This window comes from Drosophila bipectinata, chromosome 3R (assembly GCF_030179905.1).
Source record: "Drosophila bipectinata strain 14024-0381.07 chromosome 3R, DbipHiC1v2, whole genome shotgun sequence".
NCBI lineage: Eukaryota > Metazoa > Arthropoda > Insecta > Diptera > Drosophilidae > Drosophila > Drosophila bipectinata.
The window spans coordinates 12499093-12527092 of record NC_091739.1 but is presented as its reverse complement, the minus strand read 5'-3'; the positions used below and the strand labels follow the sequence as shown (position 1 = coordinate 12527092).

At 42.8% G+C, this 28000-nt stretch overlaps 1 protein-coding gene across 3 annotated transcripts; it reads right to left on the bottom strand.

The window, feature by feature from the left end:
- Window positions 1–52: 52 nt before the first annotated feature.
- On the bottom strand, window positions 53–27489 carry pb (homeobox proposcipedia). Of its 3 annotated transcripts, none has more exons than XM_043211806.2 (8): window positions 26916–27489; window positions 17577–17591; window positions 3269–3426; window positions 2943–3057; window positions 2401–2532; window positions 2168–2337; window positions 1381–2108; window positions 53–1065 (listed from the first exon to the last, which is right to left on the bottom strand). In XM_043211806.2, exons 1-8 carry the CDS (start codon window positions 27457–27459, stop codon window positions 573–575), a joined length of 2355 nt encoding a protein of 784 aa, XP_043067741.1. In that variant the 5' UTR covers window positions 27460–27489; the 3' UTR covers window positions 53–572. The 3 variants fall into 3 exon arrangements, with proteins under 3 accessions (XP_043067741.1, XP_043067742.1, XP_043067743.2); XM_043211807.2 differs by having other exon boundaries at window positions 3269–3411; XM_043211808.2 differs by lacking the exons at window positions 17577–17591; window positions 26916–27489 and having other exon boundaries at window positions 54–1065; window positions 2967–3057; window positions 3269–4043.
- Between the last annotated feature and the right edge of the window lie 511 nt (window positions 27490–28000).

Sequence of the window (28000 nt, the reverse complement as noted above, 5' to 3'; positions counted from 1 at the left end):
TATATTTGTTTAGTTTTTACGGAAAAATTTAGAGCAACATACAAACATTAAAAACATTGAAATAATTGAGAGCTTCTTAGGATTCTAAATCATAGGTTTTCTTTGCGAAATTGCACTCGAATCGGGAGGGATTCAAATTTTGATTTCTAGTTCTTAAAGTTACGATTTAATGACAGTTTTTATTTTTTGATTTAAGCTACATTAGATATTTACAAAACACAATTAATTAAAGGCTCTTTAAGTGACTTGTGGAAAAGGTATTACATTTTTCTAACTATGTACAATTATCGTCTTTTATTTCTGAATGGAATCTTCGCGGCAGGGTTTCCGTTTGACTTGGAGCCAACAGAAAACTTATAGACATTTAATATTCCTTTAGCCTAAGTACGAATGGAATAGAACTCTTGATTGGGGGCTAGATCGTAGGTATTTACAGATATGTGCTACGGAAAGTGCTATGTGCCTACAACAACACTGACGGGAACTACACGACTCTCGCGCACTGGGCTCGAATTGGGCTAAGAGCTATTTACAGGGTCCTCGGGATGACTGCTGGCTGCCTCCTACATGAACTAACTGAGTTGGTAGTACTCCGGCGCAAAATCGTTGGCCAGGTTGCTCAGGAAGTTAAAGTCCGAGGAGCTGTTCGAATTCTCCAGGCCCCCGATGGCGGCTCCTGCCGCGTTATTGGCGCCATTCCCGAATCCCTGGGCCGCAGGTCCCCCTCCGTTCAAGGCGAAACCATGGATGTGCGATGGCGGCGGTGGCGGAGGACCAACCCCCACTCCGGTCGCCTGGGCTGCTGCCGGATTGTGGTGGGCATGGAGGTGGGCATGCGCCTGCGCCTGGACCTGCACGTGGTGCGGATGTGTGTGAGCATGTGGGTGGGCATGGGGGTGATGGCCATGGGAGTGGGCGGCTGGGCCGGGGGGTTGTTGACCCGCCTCGTAGTAGCCGCTGGCACTGCCTCCCCCACCGCTTCCAAAGTTGTTGTAGCCTTCGCAGTTCTCCATTTGCAATCCCAATGCACTGTAGGTCTCACCGGCTCCCAGGTGATGCATGTGCCTGAGAAATACAGAAATCGATGAGTATATTTTGTCCTAAGGAGGATATCTTAAATTCACCTTAATATTATATAATCTTGAATATTAAATACATTAAATAAATACATGGCATTAAAATTAAAATTGCTTAAATAGAGGCGCCATCTACTTCATTAAACCAAAAACTGCGCATGGTTTAAGGCCTGGCTAACAAAACAGTGTTAATAAACACACAACTCCTGTCTTAGCGGAGACAGAGACCCCCATTTACGATAAAATTTACGGTATAACTAAAATATCTTTAAAATTTAATTTTAAAGATTTATTTTCTACTCACTGCTGTTGATTGATTGCCGCTTGCTGGTGTTGTTGCTGCTGCTGTTGTTGCTGTTGAAATACTACGGATTGGTGCTGGTGCTGGAAATTCATATTATCGTAGTACGAGCCATTGTTAAAGTTGTTTGGCCCATTAACAGGAGGCCCATCGAAGTCGTTAACATGATGGTGCTGCTGCTGGTGGGGGTGTTGCTGGTGGTTCATGTACGCACTACCATTGGAGTCGTTGTAGTTGTAGTAGAACTGCTGCTCGTGTTGTTGCTGCTGTTGCTGCTGTTGTTGACTGTTTTGGTGAAAACCGGCAGCATTTGGTTTGGGACTTAGATATTCGCCGTGCAGCGCCTGCTTGTGGTGTGGTGAGCTGGCGAATTCAATATCGTATTTGCCGTAATAGTCCTGCGGTTGCTGCTGTGGTTGTTGCTGTTGCTGCGGGTGCTGCAATTGCTGCTGCATCTGATGTTGCTGCTGCTGCTTGGGACTAGGATAGTAGCCAGGAAAGTAGCCGCCACCTGCACCATTGCCACCATTGCTGTCGCCGAGTGGCGTGGGCGTGGCAATGGCATTTGCAACGCTCTGGAAACGCTTCTTGGCACCAACCTTTGCGGTGGGTGTATTTCCGGCGGCGGATGATTCCGAATCCCGCCGAAAGTTGACCAGACTGGGTGTGGAGTTCTCGTAGCCGAAGGGCGAGGCTTTGGACGAGGTGGAAACGGCCTCCTTTTTGATTATCTGTTGAAGAAACTATAACCTTAATACTGATACCTTTCAAAAAAATCTAGATGTCTCACCTGTCCCTCCTCTTTCTTTTTCACCTTGATGGGGCTCTCCTCGATGTCCTCGTCCAGACTGACACTAGATGCCACACTGGAGTCGGCACTGATCACATTCGAGGCGGATACGGTGGTGCTGCCCAGAAGATTCGACGAAATGCCCGTTTCCAAAGAGGAATTGGGTGTCACTGGGGGATATGGGATATACTATTAGTTATTTTATTCAAAAATTAAACTTTGTACAATCTTACGGCTTCCGGCACTGGGATTATTGTTGGTGGCGCTCGGGGTATTGTTGTTGTGGCCCCGGGAATTGGACGTCGAATCCGGAATATCATCGGAGGGCAGCTCGCAGCCTTGACACGATTTCTTCGAATTGGAGTCTGCATTTCAAGGGAAGGTAAGATAATAACAAATCAGTAGGTATATATGCTTGGGAATATTGATGATTTGTTCTCATCAGTGGAGGATTGAGACGAGTCCCTGAGACAGGAGGAGGTGGTAGAGCCAAGAACCAAAGACGAAACTCTCACGCGAAAGGGGTTAGCGCGTCGAGAGCCGCCCTGCCAAAAGTTGTTCCAACCCATCCCATCCACTGACAATGATTGATAAGCTACACCGTCTCTCACTTCTGAGTAAAAGCCTCGAAACGAAATCATGCAAAACCGAAAAAGTAAAAGTGGAACAACTTGTTGGCAAACTCCAAAGAAAAAAAAAAGCGAATTTAATCTTTGGTACAGTTCTCAAATCTCCAATTTGGGTATGATTTTATAGAATATTCAATGGCACTTACTGCTATCGGACTGATCATCGTCACCTTTGAGACTGTCCTTGTTGTCCTCGTCGTCCGTTTTGGAGAGCGTCTGCCTCTTGTGCTTCATGCGGCGGTTCTGGAACCAAACCTTTACCTGCAACACCAAGATTCCGATTAGTTCCGACTAGTAACGCCAAGGAGTGTGCAATTAAAAAGTGGTAGAAGTGGTGCAAAAACGGTAGAACGCGGCTGAAATACGGCTGTCAGCCCTGGCACCGGGCTATTTGTCAGCGAAGTAATGGAATTTCTCAGCCGTGTGCTGCGGAATAAATTGCATTGGCAGAGGTGGAGGAACACACACTCACCTGTCGCTCGGTCAGATCCAGGCTGGCTGCTATTTCGATTCTCCTTGGGCGGCATAAATATTTATTGAAATGGAATTCCTTCTCCAGCTCCAGCAGCTGGGTGTTGGTGTACGCGGTGCGAAGACGTCGGGGCAGGCCGTTTTCTGGAACGAATTCAGCTGCAATTGAGAAATTGCATTTTGTTCGTTTGAGACTTGCGGAGTGAATGTGAATTTTTTTCTTTTTTTTTGCTGTATTTTCTTTCTTTCCTGGTGGTTGTCGTTGTACTTGCAACATGTCCCCGTGTGGGCGTGGCTATGGTACATACGTCAACAGATTGCATTCGTTGTCTGGGAATCCCTATCTCTTCTACCGGTAATCAATCTATCAGCTCGTCGTCAACGGGCATAACTAATTCAAAGAAATCCTCCCAAACTAAACCGGCAAACTTTCGGTTACTTCCAGCCAGCCAGTCAGTCAGCCAGCCACCCGAAAAGTGCAGCTGATACCGCCGCGGCGTAGCAAGTTCTTCGCAAGCGTTTTCCTTCGCGACACTCGCAGCTCGCCGAGCGTTAAGTAATTAACAAAAATCTAATCAATCAATCAGTGGAGAGACGGGCCCACAGCTTGAGTCTGAAGTAGTTGGGCTACCGAACAGAAGCCACAGCCAGCAGAAATGAATCTGCCTCAGGGGGGGAAATGGAAAACTTAATTTAAATAACAAACACGAAATTAATTTTAAGTTTTAAAGACATATTTTAAGGGATATCTCACCCTTATTCATCATAGAATAATAGTTCCCAAAACATAAAATTCAAAACTACTTTGGCAAACTTAAACAACTTCTAATGATGGAGATCCAGAAAAGTTATTTCTGCTCCAACGACCTGGGGCATAAACTCGACTAAAATAAATTTCGTCAAATAAAAATCGCATTGAGTAGTAAAGAAATGCGCATATCATTTTAGGAAACTGAACATTCTGCCGCCTTCTGCGGAACAAACTTCTGCCACCTTATTTGCATTGATGCGATTGCAAAATATATATATAAGTATTTTTTATTTTTTGTCGCTGCTGCTTGGCTTCGATTTTGGCAACAACACACAAATTTCCAGCTGAACGAGCTGCGTAAACGGCGTCTCAATAGCGACAAGCGGCAAAATGGCAAAAGGAAAAGGATCCGATCCAGTGGGGAGTGGAGTGGAGGCTATGGGAGCCAGACATAGACACTGATTGAATTACAGATGCGGGCCCGAGTTCCTTCATCAATACTCGCAAAGCGGATGCCATAAACACCACCTGGTGGGGCACGGTACGGCACGGCACACAGTGCCACATACAGGTCCCATTTCCCTCCTCAGACCAAAGTCGCCATGTACTTGTGTACTTGTGCGAAAAGTGCCCAGATACAGATACGGAATGAAAGCATAAATTTCGCACAAAAGTTGCACCCGAAAACTGTTTACGAGCTAACTGGAGGCAGCAGCCAACGGCATCCAACGAAAACTGAAAAGTAAAGTGCACAAAAGCAGAAAATATGATTTCCTTTTTGGCGACGACGAGCAAAAAGATAATTTTCTAAACCCGAACCGAAGGGCGTGCCCAGAGGCATCCCAGAGGATGCTGCTAAGAGGGAGTGAGTGGGTTAAGTGGGCTGAGTGGGTGGAAGATTCTAGGCAGCCCAAAAGCCAAGTTGAGTGCAATTTCTGCAGCCTGGTCAGAATGGAATCCGAGAGCCACCCAGAAACCCAAAAGCAAATGACAGCTGCCGTGGCTGGCCTTTCTGGGATGCAGGGCGGCTGGCGAAATTACGAAATGAATTTTGTTTTGTCATGGCCCGAGGAGCGAGGGTGTGGAGCCGGGGGCATTGGAAATGTCATCAGCATGGATGAAATGCCGGAAAAGTCAAAATGGAAACTTATCAGCAAACTACCGACCAAGGAGGATACTTTGCCGGAGCTTTTGGATTAGGCCGAAAGGGAAGGACATGCCAGGGATAACGATTTTTGAGAAGAAAGGAAGCCCTGGGAAATAAACTATCAAGTTAAATATTCGAAATCATCACTTGGTTATTATTTGCTCATAAATCTCATCCGGAAAGTGTTTAGTTTTTGGGAGGAAGAGTGGCCTGCACAATGAAATTAATTTTAAAGGCAGAGTCTACAGCTCGGAAACGCCACCAATGATTTACAGTCCTCGGCATGTACTTATTAACTGCTTCAACAGCATCATTTACATGTTAACACTTAAACACACTCGTTGTCCACTAACAGGACCTTAGTCCACCTCTTCCCCTTTGGTGGCAGTGGAAAATTTATGTTTCTATTTTTGGGCGAGCTGGGCAACTAAAAAACCCAAGGAGCAAAGGGATCTACCAGAGCGGAGGTGAGACATTTAACGCATTTGCCGCATTTCGGGCCGAAATTAAAATAAGCGTAAATTTTGCAACAATTGCATAAATGGCCAAGAGTAGAGAACATGGCAAGGGTTTACAAAAAGTGCTCTCATAATCAGGGTACCCAGTAAGAATATTCTTTAGAGGGTCAAGCCCAACTATACCCCACGCATGCCCCAAGAATAAACAGTCCTCTCATGGCTCTTTCCCACTTCCTACAAATATTTTTAGTGGATGGATGTTGGGGACTGCTTTTTTTTGGGCTCGACCATCTCGACCACTTGCACATGACCACAGTCCATAAGGATGCACATTAAGGACATTTGTGGCCAGGCATAGGACAGCGGTCAACAAGGTGGACCCGGACAGAGACACGGGACAGGGATAGGCATGGCCTGGCCAAAGGTGGTTACTGGCCACTGGCAAAAAATGACCTCAATTTATCTTGTAGGTTTTTTTTGTGGGTCTAGCCCCCGGGGGAGGAGGAGAGCCAACTTGCCTTGACTTGGCCTTAAATTATGTGCGAGCTTTGCGGTTGGCTGGCACTTTAAAGGCCAGGGCGATAAGCTTAAGTATCTGCAAGTGCCATGGCGAATTCAATCAAAAAAGGGGAAAAAGACAATAAAAAGTGGGGACAATGGCGGGACGGTTACGTCGGTGACTCGGTAGCTGAAAATGCCAAACTCTGATGCGCTATGCAGTAGAAATTCTCATTCAGCAACACAAAAAGATACAGATACGGCAACAGTCGGAGCAACAGCTACAGATACTACAAATACTAAAGCTTGTGTGTAGCCTGTTGTTGTTGGCCACGAATGCGCAAAGAGCAGAACCATTAATCATTCCAGCCAAAGGAAGACAACAGCCAACAGACATCTGACGACGACGACTACGACGCCGATGTCGTTGGAGCTACATAGTGCTATGGAAAAAGTCAATTTCTCATGAAAACATTTTGTATCTGCATCCACTTGATATGCATTCAAACTAAACCAGCTCAGGCCAACTCATAGATATAGTATAGTATTTTATTGGCCAAGATCTTATACTCCAAGCCAGACCGAATGGGATGTCTTCAATCATTTAATTGAGGGCCTGATTGACATTTATGCGAAAAGTATAACAACATCCTGAATGGCTGGGTTCTTCTGCTAGGAATTAGTTTTAATTAGCAGGCAGGAAAAGGAAAAGGGTTGATGGTTAAGGGCTGGGTGATTGGGTGGCAAGTGGAGAGTGGAGAGTGGCAGGAGATCAAACCACAGGACCCTCAAGCTACACCATTGGTGGCCAGACAAACATTTCCGCTTTCTTTTCAGTTTACCCAACTTTACTTTAATGCCATTACCACCACCGGACCGAGGCTGCCACAGTCGAAAGATAAATTAGAGAAATATATTTAATGACTTTTCATGACCAGCAAATGTCAACAATACGAAACATTTACCCAAACAAACAGCACAACGCAACTAAGCCCCTAAGGATTGTGATCAGGATAGGGAGGAGCAGAGCAGTCTGTGTTTTGCTCCGCTGGAGGTGTGAAAATTTTTGATTAATGTTTAAATATTTTAGGGAAAATATTTCACTCTAACAATGTTTGGAGATATTTTTGAATTTGACTTGGACATGGTTTACAATTATTGCATTTATCCAAGCTTTGTTTGGACTTATCAAAATGTCGTTAGTCTTTGGAGGAAAATAGTTGAAATCAAAACTGGAAAACAATGAAGAAAATTTCGAGTCTCTTTTAAAATGTTTCAAACAGATTTTCTCGCAATTTTCATTGGCTTTCATGAAAGATGGAACCCTGGGAACTGGGAGGTAGATAAATACTTTAAAGCGGTTCAAATTGAAAAACTTTCATCGTGACAGCAGCCCAGCGCAGCTTGTAAATATATACCCGATATTTGTGTTATATATAGTAGGCACAATGTCTTTGAATACAAAGGCCCATGTGTTGAGCAGAGAAGTGAGGGAAAAAGTCTGAAAATATATTTCTTTTCCGCCATGGAAAAAATGAAAGCTGTTTGGTAGAAACTTTTGCCAACGCTTAAGCCAGGTTGCTCCCTCTTCAGAGCCATGTCCTCGTCCTGGCTGGCTGTCACTCAGGCCTGGTGCTGTTTCTTCTCCGGCACATCCTTCACCCCATCTCCATCCCAGCCTGGGCTCAAAATATGAAATCCATCAGGGATGCTAAGAGCTGTCAATCAAAATCAGCGAGGGAAACTTTTTTCCAGCTCGCCCTCTCTTTCGTTCCCATATTGAAAAATTTACATTTCCCGGGCGGTGGGGTGGATTATGTTTTTGCATGTCTGCCAGATTGAAAGCGAATTAAAAATGGGAGACCGACCGAGCAGGAAAAAAAACTGCTTAAAGCCTCATCTCAGTCAATGGAAAATTAATGTCGATTTAAGAGTTTCCCCCCATTGGAAATTGATTTTCATAAAAACAAAAACAAAAACCAAAACTAAACCAAAGCTCGACTCCAATGCGATTACGTTGAAAATCGTCTTTTCAGCTGCTCACTTTGATACTACGTACTTGCCCAGACAATACTTAGTTCCACCCGATCTACGATCTCCGATCTGTGGTCGTCATTGGAATCCCCGGACAGAAGCTGCAATCCTCCAGACCCTAGACAATGACCCATGGAAAGCTCTCTTGGTTTTCGCAAACAATGGACAAGAAAGCGTGCCGACATCGAGCCATAGAAACGAGAATGATTAGTCGCCGCAGTCTCAGTTGCATGAAAAATTATTTAACGAGTCAAGAGCCCCCCCTTACCACCTCCAGCTGGCCGGACAAAGACAAATACTGAAGCTGAAGGCCAAAAATCAGCTTACGATCGTTTGGAGTCTTGACACCTCCCGAAGCGAACCGAAACACCAAAACTCCAGCTTCACTCCACCATGAATGAATGATGCCAGTTAGAGATGGTTGAGTGATTATACGTTTTTTACGGATTTTTTTGAGGGCTCACGAATCATGAATGGAGCTGAATATGGTGGGCTATATTGTCAGTATCTTGGGATCGTGAATACATGGCTTATAATTCAAACGAAAGTTATACTGCTCGGGCCTGTGCACCATTGGTTTTTCATTATGTTTAAAGAATAATTAAAAAAAAAAATAGAAATAATAATAATAAAATAAAACTTAGAATTTCTTGAATACTATGTCTTAAAGCCTATACCTTAAATAAAAAAAAAAAAATTATAAGATTTTGAAACTTCAAAGATAGTGAATTAAGCTTTAAAATTCAGCTTATGTTTTGTGGTTTCTGATCTAAAAATATTGGCTTTGAAGATTAAGATTTATTTTTGTAAGATATACATTAATGTTAATATTAAAATTCATGTTTGTGACACGATCACATCTCTAATAATGATTCTAGACCAGCAAACGCGACTTTAGCAGCACCTTTAGCAATGGCCGACTTCTTAAAAAAATATCTTTCTGGTTTCGTTATGATTAATCAATATTTTTGTTTGAGTTGCAACAAAAGCGTCGCGTTGCCTGGCAGCCAAGTGGCAATACCGACGGCTGGCTGGCAGGCTGGCCTGACAAACTGACTGACTGAGAAACTGACATTTCGGGCATTTCTTTTCGGTTGCCGCATTTGACAGATCAACGTGTGCTGACAGCTTTTGTGTACATGATCTTCCTCGGCAGCCGTTGTTGTTAGGCAATACCTGCAATACCTGAGCATTATTAATGATGCGCGCCTTCGGGGGCTTTTGAATTTGGCGCTGGCAATGGAGTTTCATTGTCCGATCGCATTGGTTTCACGCCATTCTGCCCATCGGATTCCAAAACTATAAATACCCATACACCATGGATCGATTGCGATCTTGGCCGGACCGAGCGGAGTTCTGGCCTTTGATTGATCTGGCTACTGTTCGTTTTCACGGTTTATTGCTGATGAGTTATTGAAAATCGAAACCAAAACAAAAGTCACAGTAGTCGGACAATAATTGGGATTATTTGGGGGGTGATGAGCCTGAAAGGAGGGGGATAATCAATGATGAATGGTGAGTGGCCGGTCAGTGGTTATGGGAAATGATTTTAATGAGAGCATAGTTTAACAAGGATTTTATGATTTGTTTTTCTTAAAAATATAATTCTGAACTGCCTAAATTACGGGCATGATTGCGGTGCTTAAAAATACCTTTTATTTCCTGTATTCATTTCTACCACGAAAACTTGGAAAATTCTTTGATTCCATTCCGCTCGATTTGAGTCACATTTAAATGCAAGTAATTCCGGCTCCAGGATGCCACCCCCTTCGGACGGTGGTTCTGATTCCCGGTCGGAGCGGATAAGAAAACCGCTAACTCACGGCTGGTCAACCACCAGAAAACCAAGACCGGAGACGGCCAAGGAAATTGCGGCATTCCATGGCCCAGGAAAACCCGACCTGTGGTCAGGCCGTCTCTCATCGCCTCCGGGCACAAATGGAAATCTTACAAATACGAATAAATAATACTTATAGTTGGGTGAAGGGGCCAGGGATGAAACTGCGCTTGAAACAACGAAATAATGCCTCATTTTTTCTTATCGCCGCAATAAAGCTGAATAAACGCTTCATTTCCATTTGTCTCGCAACTGAATCGCCTTTAGCCAACTTCAGAGTGGCCGCGTCACTTTGGTGGAAGGGGGCTGCCAGGGGTTCTGGCCGGCCACCCAGTTGGCTGGCCACATCAGAAGGTACGTACACCACCAGGCAATGGGGAGTTTTATGAAAAAAAAAGTGTAGAAAAAAAATAAAAATAAAATAAAAACCGTTTACACGCCAAGCTCAAGTTGCGTTCCGCTGTTGTTATTTTCTTTCTGGCCCTTTTGCAATTTTTCCTGTTCTAGGTTCGTCTCTCCTTCATCATCGCCGTTTTCTTCTTTTTCACTTCTTGAAGCGGCATTTTTATCGCTTGGCAAGTTCTGCTTATTTTAAACACGAACAGCAACAACCAACTTCGCGGCCAACAACAACCGGCGGCGAAAAAAATTATATTCATTGTGAAAAAAAAAGATTGGAAAAGGAGAAAAAGCAAAAGTCACTTCCGGTATGCCAAAAGAAAAACGCGAAAAGTCTGCTGGCACTGAAGTCTGGGTAGGGGACTTGGGGAATAAAATGGGGAAATACTACTGGTCAAAACATCTTCAAGTTTTAATAAATTCTTAGAAAGAAAATGAATCTTTCTAGATCTCATATATCTACAGATCCTATAATCTTTCCAGGTTATTGCATTAGCTATCTTGATTACAGCACTTAGACAATGTATGGGTTCCCCTAAATACTTCCTAGTTTATAATTACGTACTCTGATTCCCATTTTAATAGCTTCTCACCAATTAACTTGTGTATTTTTATTCTACAACTGCCATAGAGCTCTTAACGCAAACCACTTTATTTAAACAAACAACAACACTAGAAAACTATTTAAAAATGCCATAAATCTTTGGTCGATGAAATGGCCGGCAACTTTGTTGCTTCTGAACACAAATTGGTTAATTGATAATGGCAAGGCAATTTATACCCTTACTGTAGGAAAGTATACTACATATTAAGAATAATAACTGAAAAAATATCACTTAATTTTAAGAACTTTATTTTTAAACTATACTCCATTTAAAGAATTTTCAATAATTTCTTCAAAAAGAGTATTTAAAACAGCTTCCTTGTAATTCAAACTCAGCCTTGTTGGGTAATCAACAAGTTTTAGTTTCTATTTAGTTTTAGTTAGTGGCTGCCACTTTTTTTTCCACTCTGTCCGTGTTTAGGCTGTCGGGCCTGTCGCAAATGCAAATTAATTAACGACAACCGCAACGGCCGCTTTAATTGCCGCTCCGACAACATGGCGTATGCGTGATGCCGCTGCCCGATAATTGAATTTCATCGGCGTTCGCATGCGTTCAACTTGAAAACGTTGAGTTGCAGCTGTTGGAGTTGGAGTTGGAGTTGGAGTTCCTGGTGGAGCTGGTAGAGCTAGTGGAGCTGGTGGACCTGGTGCTGGTGGTGTAGCCTTCAATTTGCCACGAGCGCCGCCTTCTCGAAATGAGTTATGGCCATTGGAGCCGGTGGATCGCAATGGCAGTAAAAATACGCATATTTTCCCCGCCAGCATGTGTAAATTTGTCCCCTACAATATTTTTATGTTGCTGCTGCTGCTGTTCAGGTTGTACAAGCTAGTGGTTGCTGCTGCCGTTTGGTTAGCTTGCTCTTTGCCATGTTCCTGGCCGATATTAACCCTCGAGTCAAAATCTTGAGACATAAATCATTTAAATCACTGAAACATGCATCTGCCTGGCCTGGCCTGGCCTGCCTCAGTTTGGCTCGCCCGAAGCCCAAGGACCTTGTTCTATGGCAAAGACATTAAATAAATCGCCTGCTGCCAAATGTTTCACATACGAATTTGCCTAAGCAACTCGGTTTTTGCCAAAGTTTTGCATTTTGTCTTGCCACCCGTCAAAGTTTTCCCGCTCTGGTGCCCCCAACTGGTGGTTGGGGGCTTTTCCCTACGTGGGTTGTGTCAGATGCATGTGTAGCTGTAGCTTCGGCTGGGGCATTACACACAGGTGGCGACATATGCTAAATGTCACATAGTTCCTTGGGGCAAACATAAATGTACATATTTACGTATGCATGACATACAGACATATTCGTTTGGATTATTTATGCAAAGCCCGGACTTCCCCACATACAGGGAGGGTGTAAGTCCATTTAGATGGGGCATACATCATGCCAGTTACAACTTATTGATGAAAAGATTATGGGAATGATTGGAAGCGATTATTAAATTATTACAGCGAGTGCAGTTTAATAGGCAATGTGTTCTAACTGGCTTAGAACATTTAATTGAGAACTTATAGAGCTTAGATCTATAAAGCAATGTAATGTTTTTCTAATTTATTCAAATATCTCTCCTCCTAAAAGAAATATATCTGTCAATGCTATTGATTCGATCAATTGGGGAGAGATGAAACAAAAAGGTGGAAAAAAAGAAGATACAAACGCCATGCCACAGTGCACTGGATGCGAAGGATGCGCATTGCCTTAATTGAAACCGTTTAAATTGCAATTAATCACCCGGCGGCGAGGACGGCACGAATGTTGCACAGTTGTTGCCGAGTGGCGCAGCGAATTCCCCACAGTTGCCAGGGGGTGGGGATGCTGGAGGGATGCCCACCATGGGGCCGGGGGATGAGTGTGGATTCTCTGCCTGAATTACTGTCACCGCAGTGACTAATTTTTATCCTTTACTTTTTAGCCAGAAGCCCGAGTCTTTGTTTTAATTTGAAGCCAACCGGTGGAGATGTCGGAGTAAAAGTTGTGGTAGCCGTTTAATCGCTTTCGACATGCAGATTTAAGTTTACTCTGGACTGGAAAATGGGATGATGAGAAATGGTGGAGGGAGGGGCAGGGAGAGGCTAGGCGTTTTGATAAGTGAAAATATGGGCGACAACCACCGGGCCAGGTTGGGCGGATGAGTCTAGATTCTAAAAACACACTTAGAAAAACATGACCTAAAATTATTTAAAATTATCTAAAATTAGGTTTATAGTATAATTTCTGCACTCTTCTATTTATTTTCCTTACTTTTTAAAATCCTAAATGGAGATAGATAAAAAACAATTGTAAAATTTGTTTAAACTTCAACCACAATTTACACTTTTTTGAGTGCAAAATCCAGAGCAAGCTTCGCCCGATAAAGCACCAACCCCAAACCCCGGAGAACTCCGCCGGACGCACGCACCGGATACGGGCTGCGGATGAAGGTGTGGGCGGGTCTACGGAACTGGGTGGGGGTGTGGCTCCTTTTTTTTTTAAGTGGAAATAAATTAAAAATGGGTGGCATCGTCCTGGCTTCGAGTCTCGACCGCGTCTGCCACACGCGTCGTCGACGACGCTGTCGGCTTTGGCTTTCGGCTTTTTGGAAGGTAAAACTTTTGGATAAAACAGTTGAACTTCAAAATGTGAATTTGATTAGGATATTTGCATAAAATTCTGTTTCTGCGCCAAGTACACACAGCCACCCAGATCTCCACATCCATCCACACACCCTCCACAACCAAGTTGGCCATAAAAAAAACGCCTCACCACACAGGGGAGTGTCCTTACCAGAGTTGGAGCGTATGTTCGCTGCCGGAAACGGAAGTATATAAGTCAACCTAGATTTGGTTTAGTAGCAGTTATGCTGATACCAAGGACAAATGGCCTTTCAGTCAGAAACTTGTCGAAAGCTGGAGGAAAATGCTTTAAGGAGTGCATGAATTAAATTTCAAGAAGAGTGGTTGGTTTAAAGAAGGTGGATAGGATGTAAAGATATAAAGCTAGAGATAAAGAAGCCTTTAAAAATGTTCTCTTTATTCTTCTGGATAGATATTTTTGAATTCTATGAGTAATCGCCTTAGTACTAGCCCACTCCAAATGCAATCCTTATGAAACTCTTCTCCAGATAATGTCCCTTTTATCGCTAGATTATCCCGCCTCATAAACGCGCCCACCCCGGTGCGTCACAATTAGTCTTGGCCGTAACTGCAGCTAATAGTTTCGTAAATACTTTTGGCCAATATTTACATGAGTTGCCTTCTGACGCGGCAGCGTGTTGGTTTTGTTCCTTTTGTCTTTTGGCTTCATTGTGAAAATATTTGTCTTCAAATGGGCCATTGTCTCTGTCCGCTGTCCATCTTCCCTGTCCCATAGTTCTCCTTGAACTGCGGGGAGGGCACTTTGAAAAATATCTAGGTAGTTAAGAGTATTACAGACCTACCTATACATATAAATATTAATAGAGGTAATATTATTTTTCTTTCAGTGCACACGCATCCGTCGCCCATCGCTGACATGCGTCTGTCTTTCGCCCGACGTCTTGCTGGCCATCCGCTTGCTGGCCATATCTTGGCAGTCTCTGTCTGCGTCTGTATCTGTATCTATGTGTCTTTGTATCTATGTGTCCCTGCGTTTTTCTTGCGCTGTCTGCCTTACAAAACGTGTTCATTACAATCCGCCGCTTGCTGCTTGGCGCTGCTTCTGCTGCAGCCGCTGCCGCCGATCGGCCAAATGTGTCAGAGCTGAAACGTCATGATTAATGATGCAAACATGTGGGCCCGTCTCCGACTCTCCGACCACGATTCCCAATCCGGCCTCGAGTCCGGCTACGTCTACGGCTTGAATGCGTTTAGAGGGCAGAGACAAAAACAGCCCGGGGATAGGGCAGGGCTTGGGAACGAGAATGGGACTTGGAATGAGAATGGGACTGAGACTGGGACTGGGACTGACGGGGACTGAGACCGGGAATGGTAACGTTTTATCAAGGTAAATTAGAAGACGAGACACCCAAAATGTAAACATCGAACTGGGCAACACTTGGACATTAGGCGAAATTAGAAATTAATCCTGCCACTGCACCACAGATGGAGATACTTCCCAGAGCAGAGGGTGTTTCGGGGTCTGGGTCCGAAGGTCTTTGCGTGGGGAGTGTTTTTTTTCTCGTTCTTTTTTTTTTTTTGGAGGCGGAACTTTAGAGGTCAGGCAAAATTAATGGGAAATCCTCATGACTGACAAGTTGGAGTAATAGCGCATAGACATATCGTAGATGATCTATTCGGTGGAGAAGAACAATCGAGGAAGTCTCAAATTATATTGCAAGAAGGATAAAAATCATTAGAAAGAGGAAATGGATCCATGAATCAGTAAATCAGTCATTTCTAAGCTGACCAACATTATTAAACCTCGATAACCTCCTAAACTCCCCCAATCAATATCCAAATAAATCATCATTTTTAGTGCGCATTTTTAAAGTATGAAGGATATGCATTTTATGGCATGTTTATTTAGTTACCGATTTGGCTGATAAGCCCAGAGGAGAACAGACCTTGCGTGACACATGTCCTTTCAGAGTGTGGGTGTTGGTTGTGTCCTGTAGCCCACCAATGGCTGGCCAATTACAAAGCGACAATGCCCTGACCTCCACTCTTCTCCACAAAGACACACACTGGCACACACCACTCACAACATAGTGGTTACCGTTTTGTGGCTCGGCAGGAGCTCAGAGAGGGTTGCTGGGGGGTGGGGGCAGGGTGGGTTGAGCAAGCGATACAATAATTGCCCTGGGCCAGGGCCGCCGACCGTCGCCAGTCCTCAGCCGTCATTGTTGCGACTCTATGGGAAATATGTACACTCGAAAAAATGGCGCATCTTGTGGATTTTATACAAGAAAGTTGTTTTAAAAGGACAAGTTTTTGAAAAAATTGGTTTTTGTATATAATCTCATATTATATATTATTTGAAATATTTTAACAAATATACTTCTTAGGGCTAATACTATATCTTAAGCTTTCAAATCCAGGCTTTATAGTTATATAATAGCTTGCAAATGTTTCTTGAACGTAAAACCCAATTCAATTTGAACTTTAAAATTTTCATAGTGACTAACTAGTAGTATTTTAGTACTACTACTCCTACTAACTACAAAGTATTTATTTGATTCATGTCTTAAATGGAAAATAACATCTCTCTCATAAAGAGCTTGAGGGTTTAATGAAACTATTAGTATTAACAAAATTAATAAAAAAAGATGGCTTTCTATTTGAAAGTCCTGGGCAAAAAAAAATAATACAAATAGTTTATAAAATTATCATTTAAAATAGACATCATTTTAACAAATATTTTTCAAGTGTAAAACTGTGAAAAAATACAGAACGAAGAAAAGGCCAGAGCCACAAGAAGCTCTCTATAAAAAAAAGCCGCCATGGCGGTCATTCATTCATACTCGTGCATATGGCCGGTGCTTTGCAAGCACACACACGGATACACCGCCAGTAAGGCTAACACACACCTCTACACAGATACACCGATATTACGGACAAGTCATGCAATGGTCAGGTCGGGAACCTGACATGTTCTTTTCGATCAGACAACGACCACCACCAAAAAGCGAAAAAAATGAAAATATGGGAAAGGTGGGGAAGTAAAGGTGGCCAGTGTTTGTCATTGTGGGTATTCGGGCAAGTGTTGTGCGAGTGTGCGAGTGTGTGTGTGTGTGGAGTACCTCAATCATGTAATTATTTCCTCCGCAACCCACAAAGCCCAAAGGGAGGAAAAGAGAAAGAGGGAGGTGGTATTGTATGTAACCTGGTCGGTGTGTGTGTGTGTGTTAGGGCCAAACTTAAACTGGTAGCGTGTTTTGTACTCTCTCCCTTTTCAGTAAACAACAAAAAAAAGCAGCCAAGATTGGACTATATATATTTCTTAAATTATATGTACACACACATAAACACTCACACCCGAAAACCTGGTGGTATAAAAAACTGTTCGTGTTTTGTTACTCAATTTAATTCAGGTAAAATTTGTATTTTTTTTCTCTGGCTGTGTTTCTTTTCAACGCTGTTTGCTGATGTCTTCCCTTGCCCACAAAACAGAAAACAAACCTAAACTTTGGTCACGAACACGAAAAAGCGACGTTTCCGCTGAACCGTCCCCATAGTCTCCAAAATGGTCGCCGCTTGATTGGCTCAGTTTTTTATATTGTTTGTCGGGTTTTATGCTCGATTTCAGGGTCTACTCTAGATGATTTCGATCCACAAAATGGTCGTCACATCTCTGGCAGATCTTTTCCGCAGAAACCGAATAATTATTTGGCTAAGCAAATTTTCAAGGGAAATTGTTATACAATAATTATTAAAAATCCCATCATTCGTTTTGCGGTTTGGCACAAAAATATACTTTTTTTTGGTAGGCTGGACCGAAATTCGTATAATAAGATTTAATCAGACTGCTATAGTGCGGTTTTCGGCTTTAAATAATTAATTACCTCGAAGAATCCCTCATAACGAATGCAAACTGTGTTTCGATTTATTGTAGTTTTAGGCCAATTGGAGAATGTTATGGTTTGTGGTTGCGCAATGGGTGAAGAATAATTATTCAGCTGGCAGTACTTACTTATGGAGTTATCACCTGGAATGGAAAAGAGAAATGACAATTTTTGATTAAAAAATTTTAAAGATGGTATGCTTAATGAATTTATTAGAAATTCTCTAAAAAGTTTATAATAAACCCCTTAACATTCACTTTAAACAGTCACCCTATAAAGAAGTCATCCAGATGTAGCAAAAAATCGTCTAGTGCCTACTGAGGTGTGTAAATATTTGAGACATTTCCCCATAATCTCCATTCACCTGGAAGGAACATACTTGGTTGCCCCAAAGTCGTTGCACTCTGTCAAAATATTGGAGCTTTATGATTTTTTTTTCGGTAACAAACTTAAGCAGAGTCTTATAAACCCTAATGTATGGCCAAGAGTACATGCACAGTGTGTATTGCCAAGAAACTTTCTTTCTTGAAGTTGGCTTGTATCGAGAGTGGAAAATAATTAACCTCAAAGTTTGGTAAGCGGAAGTTTCCCAGGCGCTTGGACTTGGCCAGCACATGGAGCACGTAACGAGCGGTCAAGTGGCGACTCCAGCCATCTTCTTGTTTGGCCCCAATCCTGTCCTGGCCGGCAACTTCGTAATTGAGAAGTTTCGATGGCTCACAATAAGGAAGGACCCAACCAGCCGGGCATGTCCCAAGGAAGTGCAGGACTTCCCTCCGCAGTCTATTATGCGAAAAAGGGTGGGGCCTGCGAAGCAAAGGGGTTGGATCTCGACGATGATGTCGGGTAAAGGCAAATAAAATCATGCTGTCGGAAATAATAGCGTCTAGCCTCGAACTTAATTCCTACAGGGTTCAGATACAGACTGCTCTCCGAGCCAAGCCAAGACAAGCCAAGTTTATGCAGTTTCATAAGCAATATTTGATACTTTCCGTTCGGCAGCAGCAGCATCTGCGTGATTAGCAAATATTTTTGTTTGATAATCAGCGAACATTCCCATTTCTACATGCAGCTGTAGCCAAGCTCATGAATATGACTGAGCACTTTGTTTGGCCATTTCGAGAATTTTTCAATTAAAGATGGAACTGGCTTTAGCAGATGGAGTGCTTTTTACATCCGGTTAAAGTTTGCTCCTTGTTGGATTTAAATTCATAATATTTTGTAGAGAAGTTCATCACCTTTTTAAACAGACACTTTCCATTTAATTTAAAAAACCATTTACCTAATTGAAAATATTTTTATCCACCCATCGCCCAAATGTCTTTCAGTTTAAAATTTCTTGCTGGTCGAGTTGCGATCTCAAGTTCGATTCAAGGCAAAGCCTTGGACAGTTTTCGGAGGTATACCACTCGGTATTGCCATTTCCATTTGGGGGCTGCTCAGGGGCAGACTCGGCCCTGACTGACAGGGAGTAGGTGTGACCGGGCTACTCATTCATTCTGACAGTTTTCCCACCCACTCTCGCACACGAAACGCAATTTGTTGGATTGTGGGCAGTGCCCCTCGAGCAGCAGAGGTATGAATACACTTTTATAAAAAACTATATCTTACTAACTTTCAATATGCTTGAAGAAATGAGTTTTGAGATTTAGTTTTTGTCAGTGTACAATAACCACCACTTTTAAAGGGGAGACAGGTTTGCTTGTGGCGCCAAAAAGCATTTCTCGCAGGTCGCAAGTCGCGTGTCTCTGGGCTTTCATTTCATTTCTCTCTACATTTTTCTGTTTTTTTGTTTCTCGGCTCTTGCAACTAATTTTCATTTCCAACAGAGTGCACCTTTCGCCAGCAGACTGTCGGCTGGAAGGGAGCTGGCGGGCTGGAGCCGAGGAAATCTTATTAAAAAGTGAACAGAGTGCGATAAAATTGAATTTGCATTCGAAAGCCATTAACCGCAGCAGTCACTCAGCCTGCTATCTCCCCATTCTTTTTCTAAAGAATTCCTCAAAAACAAAAAAATCACCAAAGAATATAGAGCTCACGGTTAAGTCCTTGAACTCGGCTTTAATGGAAAGTCCAAAAAATATTATTCAAAATTTGGCTTGCCATCAAAGGAAATTATTATTTTGCGCACATTTCGCTGACAGCTGCTGGCTATAAAAATCTATACGTGATATAGAGATATCAATAATTATTCTATATATGCGCTGGGCAATAATCATGAGAGCTTTCACCCGGCTGGAAAAATATTATTTTAATTGCATATCAATTTCACGCTCTTTTGCCTTCACAACATGCCGCAGAACGCTCCACACTCCACACCTCCATTCAATCAGCAGCGAAGCAACAAATTGTTTGGAAAGCCATTTGGCCAATGATCTGAACGATGCGTTTATAATAATCACCACCCCCTGAACACACCTGCCTCCCACTCTCCGCTCTTACCTTGAACCAGCCATTTCGAATTAAAGCCATACGATTTGGGCCTATTATAAAGCCCAGTGGGTTAACTGGCCCCGTTTTACCTCTTTATGTTAGGGGGTCTATTGGTTCATAATTGTGCCACTTATTGCTATTTTTGTGGCATATTACTTCTAACACGTCCAGCCCCATTCTGTTCCAATTATGTGACTTGTATACGAATTCAATTAATAACTCCAAAAGAGTAGTAATTACAGGACTTAAACACCTGGTTCAATAAAACGTGGATATATTTTAAATAAATGAGTAAAGTAGTAGGGCTAGAGCCTTCTTTAAATGGGAGATCTTTCAGCTCTAGAATCAATCCATCACCAAAGCCAACCAGATTGACATAATTATTGCTCTTTGGATTGCTCAGCTCATCGCATGTCAATTAAAATCCCAATTTTGAATGCAAATCAATCAAGGACTTTTGGACTTTGGCTCGGATGCGCTCAGCAGTCAAGTCAACCACCGAACAACAATTGATGTATGGCCCAGTGGACCTGGTCTGGCATGAGACGATTCAAAAAGGTGGAGAGTGAATGAGATTTGCTTTTTTTGGCAAACATGTCACACCGTTTACAGATGACAAATTCATTTTTAACACGACACAAAAGTGAAAACCAAACGGAGGAAGGGAAATATGTTTATATATAGACTTGTATATAATCATCGAAAAGCTCACAATAAGACATTGCATGGCAGTTTTCCCAGAGAGGCGCTTATGTGGCCTGTCTGACATTTGACTGTGACCTCCCCCTCGACGAGGGCAAGTAGTATCCTGCAGATGTAACATGTGAACCTAGTGGCTGTATCTCTGTCTGATGGATAGCACAGATACAAAATTAAAGATTCTCCCTTGGTTCTCGGTCTGTCTGCTATTAAACGGAAGCTTAGCCCTAAAAAGGTCAAGTCCAAAATGATGGATGATGTCTTGACACTCACTCTCACATTCCAAGCAGCATCAGCAGCATCCCCAAGCTGACATCTCTCTCTTGCTTTCCGCCCTCGACGAGACCTTTTGGGGTTGCAAGGCCATAATACTTTCCGATACTTGCAGTCCTTATCACAGGTAGCTAACGTAATATCCGCTGCAGGAACAACGCTCCCGCTTGTCAAACGGCTTCATTATCTGGCCACTCATCGCATAAATAATAACTGCCAGGCAATGCTCAACAAGCCGCAAATTAAAAACTACAAGAAGCACTAAAAAACAAGATGGGAAATTTTTGAAAATTTACGAGCACCGGAATCACGTGTCAACCACGCGCGTTCTCGGTTTCAGTTTCGGTTTCATCCAACCCTAGCCAGCAGCTTTCATCGCACCTCTACCCCTCTACTGCTATGGGTACCCCAACCCATCCGAGATCCTGACTGCCGAGGACGACCTAGGACGAGGTGGAGTTTCCGCAGCTGTAGATATGATGCATGAGTCGGCGGAAAGCGGTGTCGTTGCCGGTGTTCCTGCCCTTCGTCCTTAAGGATTCACGTGCTAAGCGTATGCGAATTTAAATCTGTTTGCCTCTGCCACCGAATTTAAATACAAGGACCGAACGGAAGAAATCCTTTGGCCCCGGCGGTTCGCTGTTTGAATATAAAAAGCCACCGAAGGGAAGTCAAAAGTCGATGACAAACAGAAAATCCATTTTCACACAAACATTAGTTTTATTTAAATCACACACAAACGCACACATCCCGGCATCCCAGGGGTTATCGGGGTTAACCGGGGGTTGGGTTATCATGTGAGACTGTGTCCCGAAGTGTGTGTTTGTGTGACTTCCTTCTGGCATGTCCTTGTTGACTTTTCACGCTCTTTTAAATGCCGTTAAATATTTTACCGTTATGGCTTGTTGCTGAAACCTCTTCAAGCTTTTGGTAACATTAATCAGGTTTAAACATTGTTGTTTTACATATGCATTGAAATGGTTATTATAGTGTTATAGGGTGATAAGAGTACTTACAACACACTGTGTATACCTTGCAGGACCATACCTTTTAAACCATTATTTAAGAACCCTATTAGACCCAGAATACCCTATGATATAACCCATCGGACTGGAACCCAGAAGTCAGAATCAGTAAACCCACAATCGGTGCATGCGTGATGATAATTTATGACATTCTCCATCGTCTGGGCTTATTTTTTACATTTTTACAGTCATTTGTCTTTGGCAACACCCTCGTCTGAACCTGGCCAGTAATTACGGCAGTTCGCCCGGCTCATTGATAAGTAAAACTGTATTTTATGCAAAAACTTGGTAATTTATTAATTTATTATAGTGGTTAGAGTGCATCCCCCCAGCCCGGATCCCACTACGTTTCCACTGAAGCGGAATGCAATGCGATTAACGGCGAGTAGAATTATTCCGGGGTACGGGAACAAATAGGTGTACTTCCCCTACTTATGATAGCACTAATGCCAACAACTTAGCCCGGTCTTTGAGATAACAAGCTATTTTTATGACCGAAAATCCAATTCAAATGTTTACAAATCGCTTAAACTGGGCTCCCGGCTGATGAGAAGGAGGGCCTCTTAAAAAAAAAGACATAAAAATAAATCGCGTACAAATTGAAAATAATTTCAGATCTGATTTTATTCTGGTACGAGGGCGAGGAGGAGCATGAGTACTGGAGAGAAACTAGACAGAGATGTCTTCGTCGAAATTGCGGACAGGCGGGTCAACCACAACGGGGGGTTGGGCCATGGAAGTGGTAGGAGAATGGGATGGAGTCCCTTCCATTCCACTAAGTACACAAGAATGGAGCGTAAAAAATTTTTATCGTCGCGGTTTTTACGGAATGTGATCCGCGGCGATTAAGTGCGCGGCTTTTGTGTCATTGTCATGCCGTCGTCCTGGCCAACAGGGGGAGGGGTTTAGCGCCAGAAGGGGGTGGGTGGCCATGGCAGTTTATTTACAGGGGGAGTCCTTCCTCTAAAGCCCTGTAATGTATTCAAATTTTTCCAAGGCGAGGCCAGAGTGTCAGTGCATTCATTTCATAAAATGCTTTTCGCTCTTCCACATTTCCCCTGTTTCCACTTTTTTTTTCTTTCCAGTTCTTTTTTTTTTTAATTTAATCGCGGACAAATATTTTCATTTTTACTGAAACGCTTTTAGCTAAATGAGTGGAAATAAAATTAAATCGATATTGGTTAACTTCAAACTTTTTAAGGGAAACCCCCAAATGACCAATTGGGGAAAGTTAAAGGAAGACCCCATGGAAGGGGGAATATCCTAATGAAGAGACTTGATTTGCTTAAATGATTATTTCCTCTTTCGATGCAGTATTAAATTACCAAACTTTACAATAAATGCCATTGATTTTTAATGAATTCTTCAACGATTTTTAAAGCATTTTATTTACCAGGAATTTCTATTTTATTTACCGTGGAAATGTAACCTCAAACATTAACGATTTAATCCCCTCTCTGCGTTTAATATAATGACAAATAAGTTTGCAGATAAAGAAACCGAAAAAGCCACCCAAAAAATGTGGTAGAAAATAATAATCTTAAAATTTACTTTGCCCAGCCGCTGGCCCAAGCTTAACTAATCGTAACAGATTTTTTCCCAGTCATGTTGGAAAGGGAGTTAAAGGTTCCACAAAAAAAAGTAAAAGAAAAATATGGAAAAACCCTTCGGGGCGTAAACGTCTGCTTGGCATTATCCTGGCTGCGGCCTGCCAATTAGAACCCTTTGTTGGCCAGGCCCAAGACGCCAAGACGCACTTATCTCCATAATAAAGTCGTAACAATTAATTGAGAAGCCCAAAAACCGGGCTACCTTTTTTGGCTCCCCGAGATCCAAATCCTGACTTGACGCTGGCCCTGGAAATTTTTCATCGTTTGACGCGCAATTAGTGCTAAAAAATTATTTGACGACCGCCAATTAATTTAATGCTCGGCGACATGATTTCAAGTTCATCGGATTCTCGATTTACCTTTTTAGAGGTACTTGGGCAATGGGTTTTTTCTGGTTAAGTGGGCTTTAAAAAAGTTTATAAAAGATCTGGGTTAGGGTTTCTTTTCTGTAGGGTAATTATTTTCAATTAGAGGTTCAAGACTCAGGAAAACAAAGTCTTCTTTCCTCATATGACAAGTATATTACTGTCAAGCACACCATTACGATAAATCAATAACCTAATGTTTGATCCATTTAATATTCCTGGGAATCTGGTCTTAGCTTTCTGAGTATTTGCCTCTCCCCTGGATGCGTTTTGAATGAATTCAACTGTAAAGGTTAAAATTATAAATGTGCAAATGACTCATCATAAATAAAATTAATAAAAGGCACCGCGAACCTGGCCCCATCCTCCAAAGCTCTGACCCCGGCAGACTGCGGGACCTTCTTCATTGAGAAAAAGTACAACGCATCAACATAAATATTATGATAAATGGTTTGTTATAATCGTAATCCTCGGGGGGTAAGTTTCGAGTCGTGCCGCACGCATTTTTTATGCCATTCCACCCTTCCACCCCCTCCGCGACCCAGAATCACAAGCCAGGAGCAGGATGAACTGCGTTGGTCCTCAATGGAGCAACATATGGTCGGCGGGGTGGGTGAGGCTTGGATTGGACCGGAGTAGATGATACAGATGGCGCTGCCAATGGATTGCCGCCTTTCAATAGACGGGGCCAACAAAGTCAAATTGTTTTTTATTGGTTTATCCGCCCGCTAGCCTGTTTGTGAGGAAATCTCCACTCAGTCACAGCACTTCACTCTTCCTGCTTAGATCCTTGCAAGTATCTCGCAGATACTTGACGCAAACATGTTGCACGACAATTAAAAACTTTTCTTGCAGTTCATTACGCCTAATTAACACTTCTTGTTTCCCAGCTGAAATTTTATTGCCTCCGTTCTGTGTGTTTATTATAGCCAGCCTAACAAAACAATTTTGGAGCCAGACCCCCATCTCCATGCTCCATTTAACTCGAATTCACATGAAACTCCGTGCAACATATTAAAATTCAGGATGCGTTGCAAACAATTTGCGGCCGAGGACGAGTGCTTCCAAGAAATCTGGATTTTGATTATGATTTCGGGAGAGAGAAAGTATTTAATAATGGAGCTACAGGTCAGAGAAGTATATTTTAATATAATTGGTGTTTGGGTTTACCTTTTTATAAGCCCCAATATGTGATCTTTATTTTCGCTCCCATGGGAACTCGTCGAAAGGAGTCATCCGGAGAATCATTTAGATCGGCTACCACTTGACAAGGAATTAATTTGACAACATTAACAAATTAAACTGTTAAACCAACAGAAACACAGGGCCACTTCGCACACACCGAGATAAACAAACGGTCGCCTGGACAGACGTTTACAACATCATTTGTAATCCATATCGCTCAGCATGTCGTCGTCCCTTCCGTCGTTGCCTTTCGCTACCCCACCCACTCAGCCCAGCTCAGCTCAGATCCCAGGGAACCCAGTGTGTGTATATCCTATATGGGAGAGAAAGATGTATTGACCCTTCAATGGGATACAGTGTCGGCACTTCGGAATGCTTCACGCTATTTATTGGCTCACTTTCTCTGTGGTAGACCAGGGATCTGGCGAACCAGCGACCAGACCCGTACCCACATCAGGAGGAGGATTTTTCAGCTCGCTCCCCTCGGGGGAATTCCTGGGCCATGTTTCGTTTAGCCAGCACTGGCCACGTGTTGGGATTTGGCGGTTAAACACACACTTACACACTGTTTTCAGGGGATTAGTGTTGCTCATTTGTCAGCAGGATGCGTGGAGGGCGAGTGTGTGGTCAATATTAATTGGCATTGTATTAGTTTAAGTCAGTGCACAAAGTCCCACAAGCATTTGCATTTCTCAAGAGGAGGAGGTGATATTTCAGATAAAATAAGTTAGAGATATATCTGAAGAATTTCTAACCAAAGTATGTACGATACAAGGACTACTGCTCTCCATGTGTCAGCTATACAAGTGATTAATTGAAACTCATCCTTCCACCTGGGGATGGCTCCTCTAAAGGCCCCCGAATTTTTATGTGTATATCCCTGGGCGAGTGAGTGGAGAAATGGCGAACTGGAGGCACTGCTTTAAAATGGTGCAGCAGCCACAGACACGAAATATGAACGTATTCGCTGTGCCACAACATCACCTGAGGCCTGAAGTCTTGCAATTGCAACGTGCAACACGGCATTCCCTCGTCTGCGTACACTCCCCCCTCAATCGAAGGCAGAAAAAAACTAAAAAAAAGGGGGACAGGAAAAAATATTTTGACAAATGAACCCAAATAACAGGTTGCAATCGCTCAGAGGGGCGAACGGAAAGGGGTTTTCGAACGGGGAACTGGAATACCGGCCCTGCAACCTGGACAGGAAAACGTATGGTCGGACAACCTTGATACCTCATTTATTTTAAATGCGGCTGCCTCGATCCCTGGCCCAGCTGTAGTTTTCTTACTTTTATTTTATTTATTATTATTTTTTTTTTACTTTTCTGGTTACTTTTTCGTATTTCTTATTTCTTGCGCAAATGAAATCGACACATTCGAGCCGAGGCGGCGAAGGGAAATAAATGGAAACATTTCCAGAGAGTGGGTCTGGGACCGCTCTGCTCTCGAAAATTGTTACAAATGATCGCAAATAACAGATCTTTGCCGGCACCAGACCGAGCTGTCCATCAAAGGAGCCGAACCTTTCCAAGTGCGTGATCGAGTGGGAAAGGGATGGGCAGTCGGGTTCTGGGTTCTCCTCCAGAGTCCGGACGGGAAGTTGCGAAGGCGCCGCCATGCTGCGCCTCATTTGATGCAAGGTAAATTGCATTGATTTCTTGATTAATGACAGTTTCTTATATCATTGAGTTCACTGACAGAAAATATATTGATATAGGATGAATTTTAAATTCTAAGATTTACGAAACAAGATAGGATCTTAGGGAACAAACAAAAAACCTTTTAAAATATTCCACTGCCCTTTCTTTTCTCAAACTTGTGATCTTATTGACTTTAAAAATAATTTTTTTTAGTGTAATGTATCTTTATGGACTTACTCTGATTGTTGTTGTTGCTGCTCTTGCGGGATGTCTTCTTCTCCTTCATCCAAGGATACTCAGGCACCGAGTCCATGCCGTCCGGCGTTTGAGGGACAACGCCTACCGGATATCCGACCCCGACATTGACATTAACATTGACGCCCACTCCGCCGATGGCGCCGGAGCCAACAGGTGTTCCAATTTTGGGACTCTCCGGGCTCAGGTGATTGAGGAACTCGGCCATCGACGGCTGCGAATTGATGAATCCGCCCTCGGAGGCGGCCATCCAATAGGCCGTGTCCGCGGCCCGTTTATCACAGTTCGGAGCCATCTTGTTAACCAGCATCACCGCCGGCACCGGTGGTGCCCCCTGCTGACCGACTCCGGGCTGGCCAACTCCCACCACACCACCCACGACGGCAGCACCGCCGACACCACCGCATCCACCACCCACTGGCAGCGAGGTCTGGCCAGTTTGCACCTGCAGTGGGTTGAGGGGCGACTCTGACTTGATTTGCGTACCCATCGCGGATGTGTCCAGAGTGGTGCAAACCTCCTGCATGGCTTTGTTAATTTTTAAACTTTTGGTTTGTTGTTTGTTTTGTTTTTTGAGTTTAAAGTTTTAAATATTTAAGAATTGGGAGACCTGCAATGAAAAGGAAACTCTTGTAAATACTAGAGTGTGATACATACATGTGTATTTAAAAAGCTTTTCCCGAGGATTTCTTCGAAATTACTTTAAAAAATTCTACTTAAGCTGGATATAGTATTGTAACATTTTGTATACTTTAACTTTAAAGTAGTTAAAGTCAATTTTAAAAACTTGAAGCTGATTAATAAAGAATAAACTCAAAAGCAGAGGTGATGGCTTTTGTAAAATTTTTAAATTGTCTTTATAATTTACTGATCTTTAGAAGAGAGAATTATCAGGTATAATATTGATAAATTATAACTTTCATATACCGAGAGTTTGTAGCAAATATGTTTTAATGAAATAGCTAGTACATATAGTACATGTTTATTTGGCTTACAATTTTATAATATTACTAACTAATGAAAACTATGTCTAACTCATTTTGTTTTAAATAACTTATATCTATATT

Bases quoted from the DNA above. Each gene is read 5' to 3' on its own strand.
- pb (XM_043211806.2), bottom strand. From the start codon at position 27,459: ATGCAGGAGGTTTGCACCACTCTGGACACATCCGCGATGGGTACGCAA. The intron at 2,533-2,942 runs GTAAGTGCCATT...CTTGAAATGCAG, and splicing joins CGATGATCAGTCCGATAGCA to ACTCCAATTCGAAGAAATCG. The intron at 2,338-2,400 runs GTAAGATTGTAC...CATATCCCCCAG, and splicing joins TAATCCCAGTGCCGGAAGCC to TGACACCCAATTCCTCTTTG.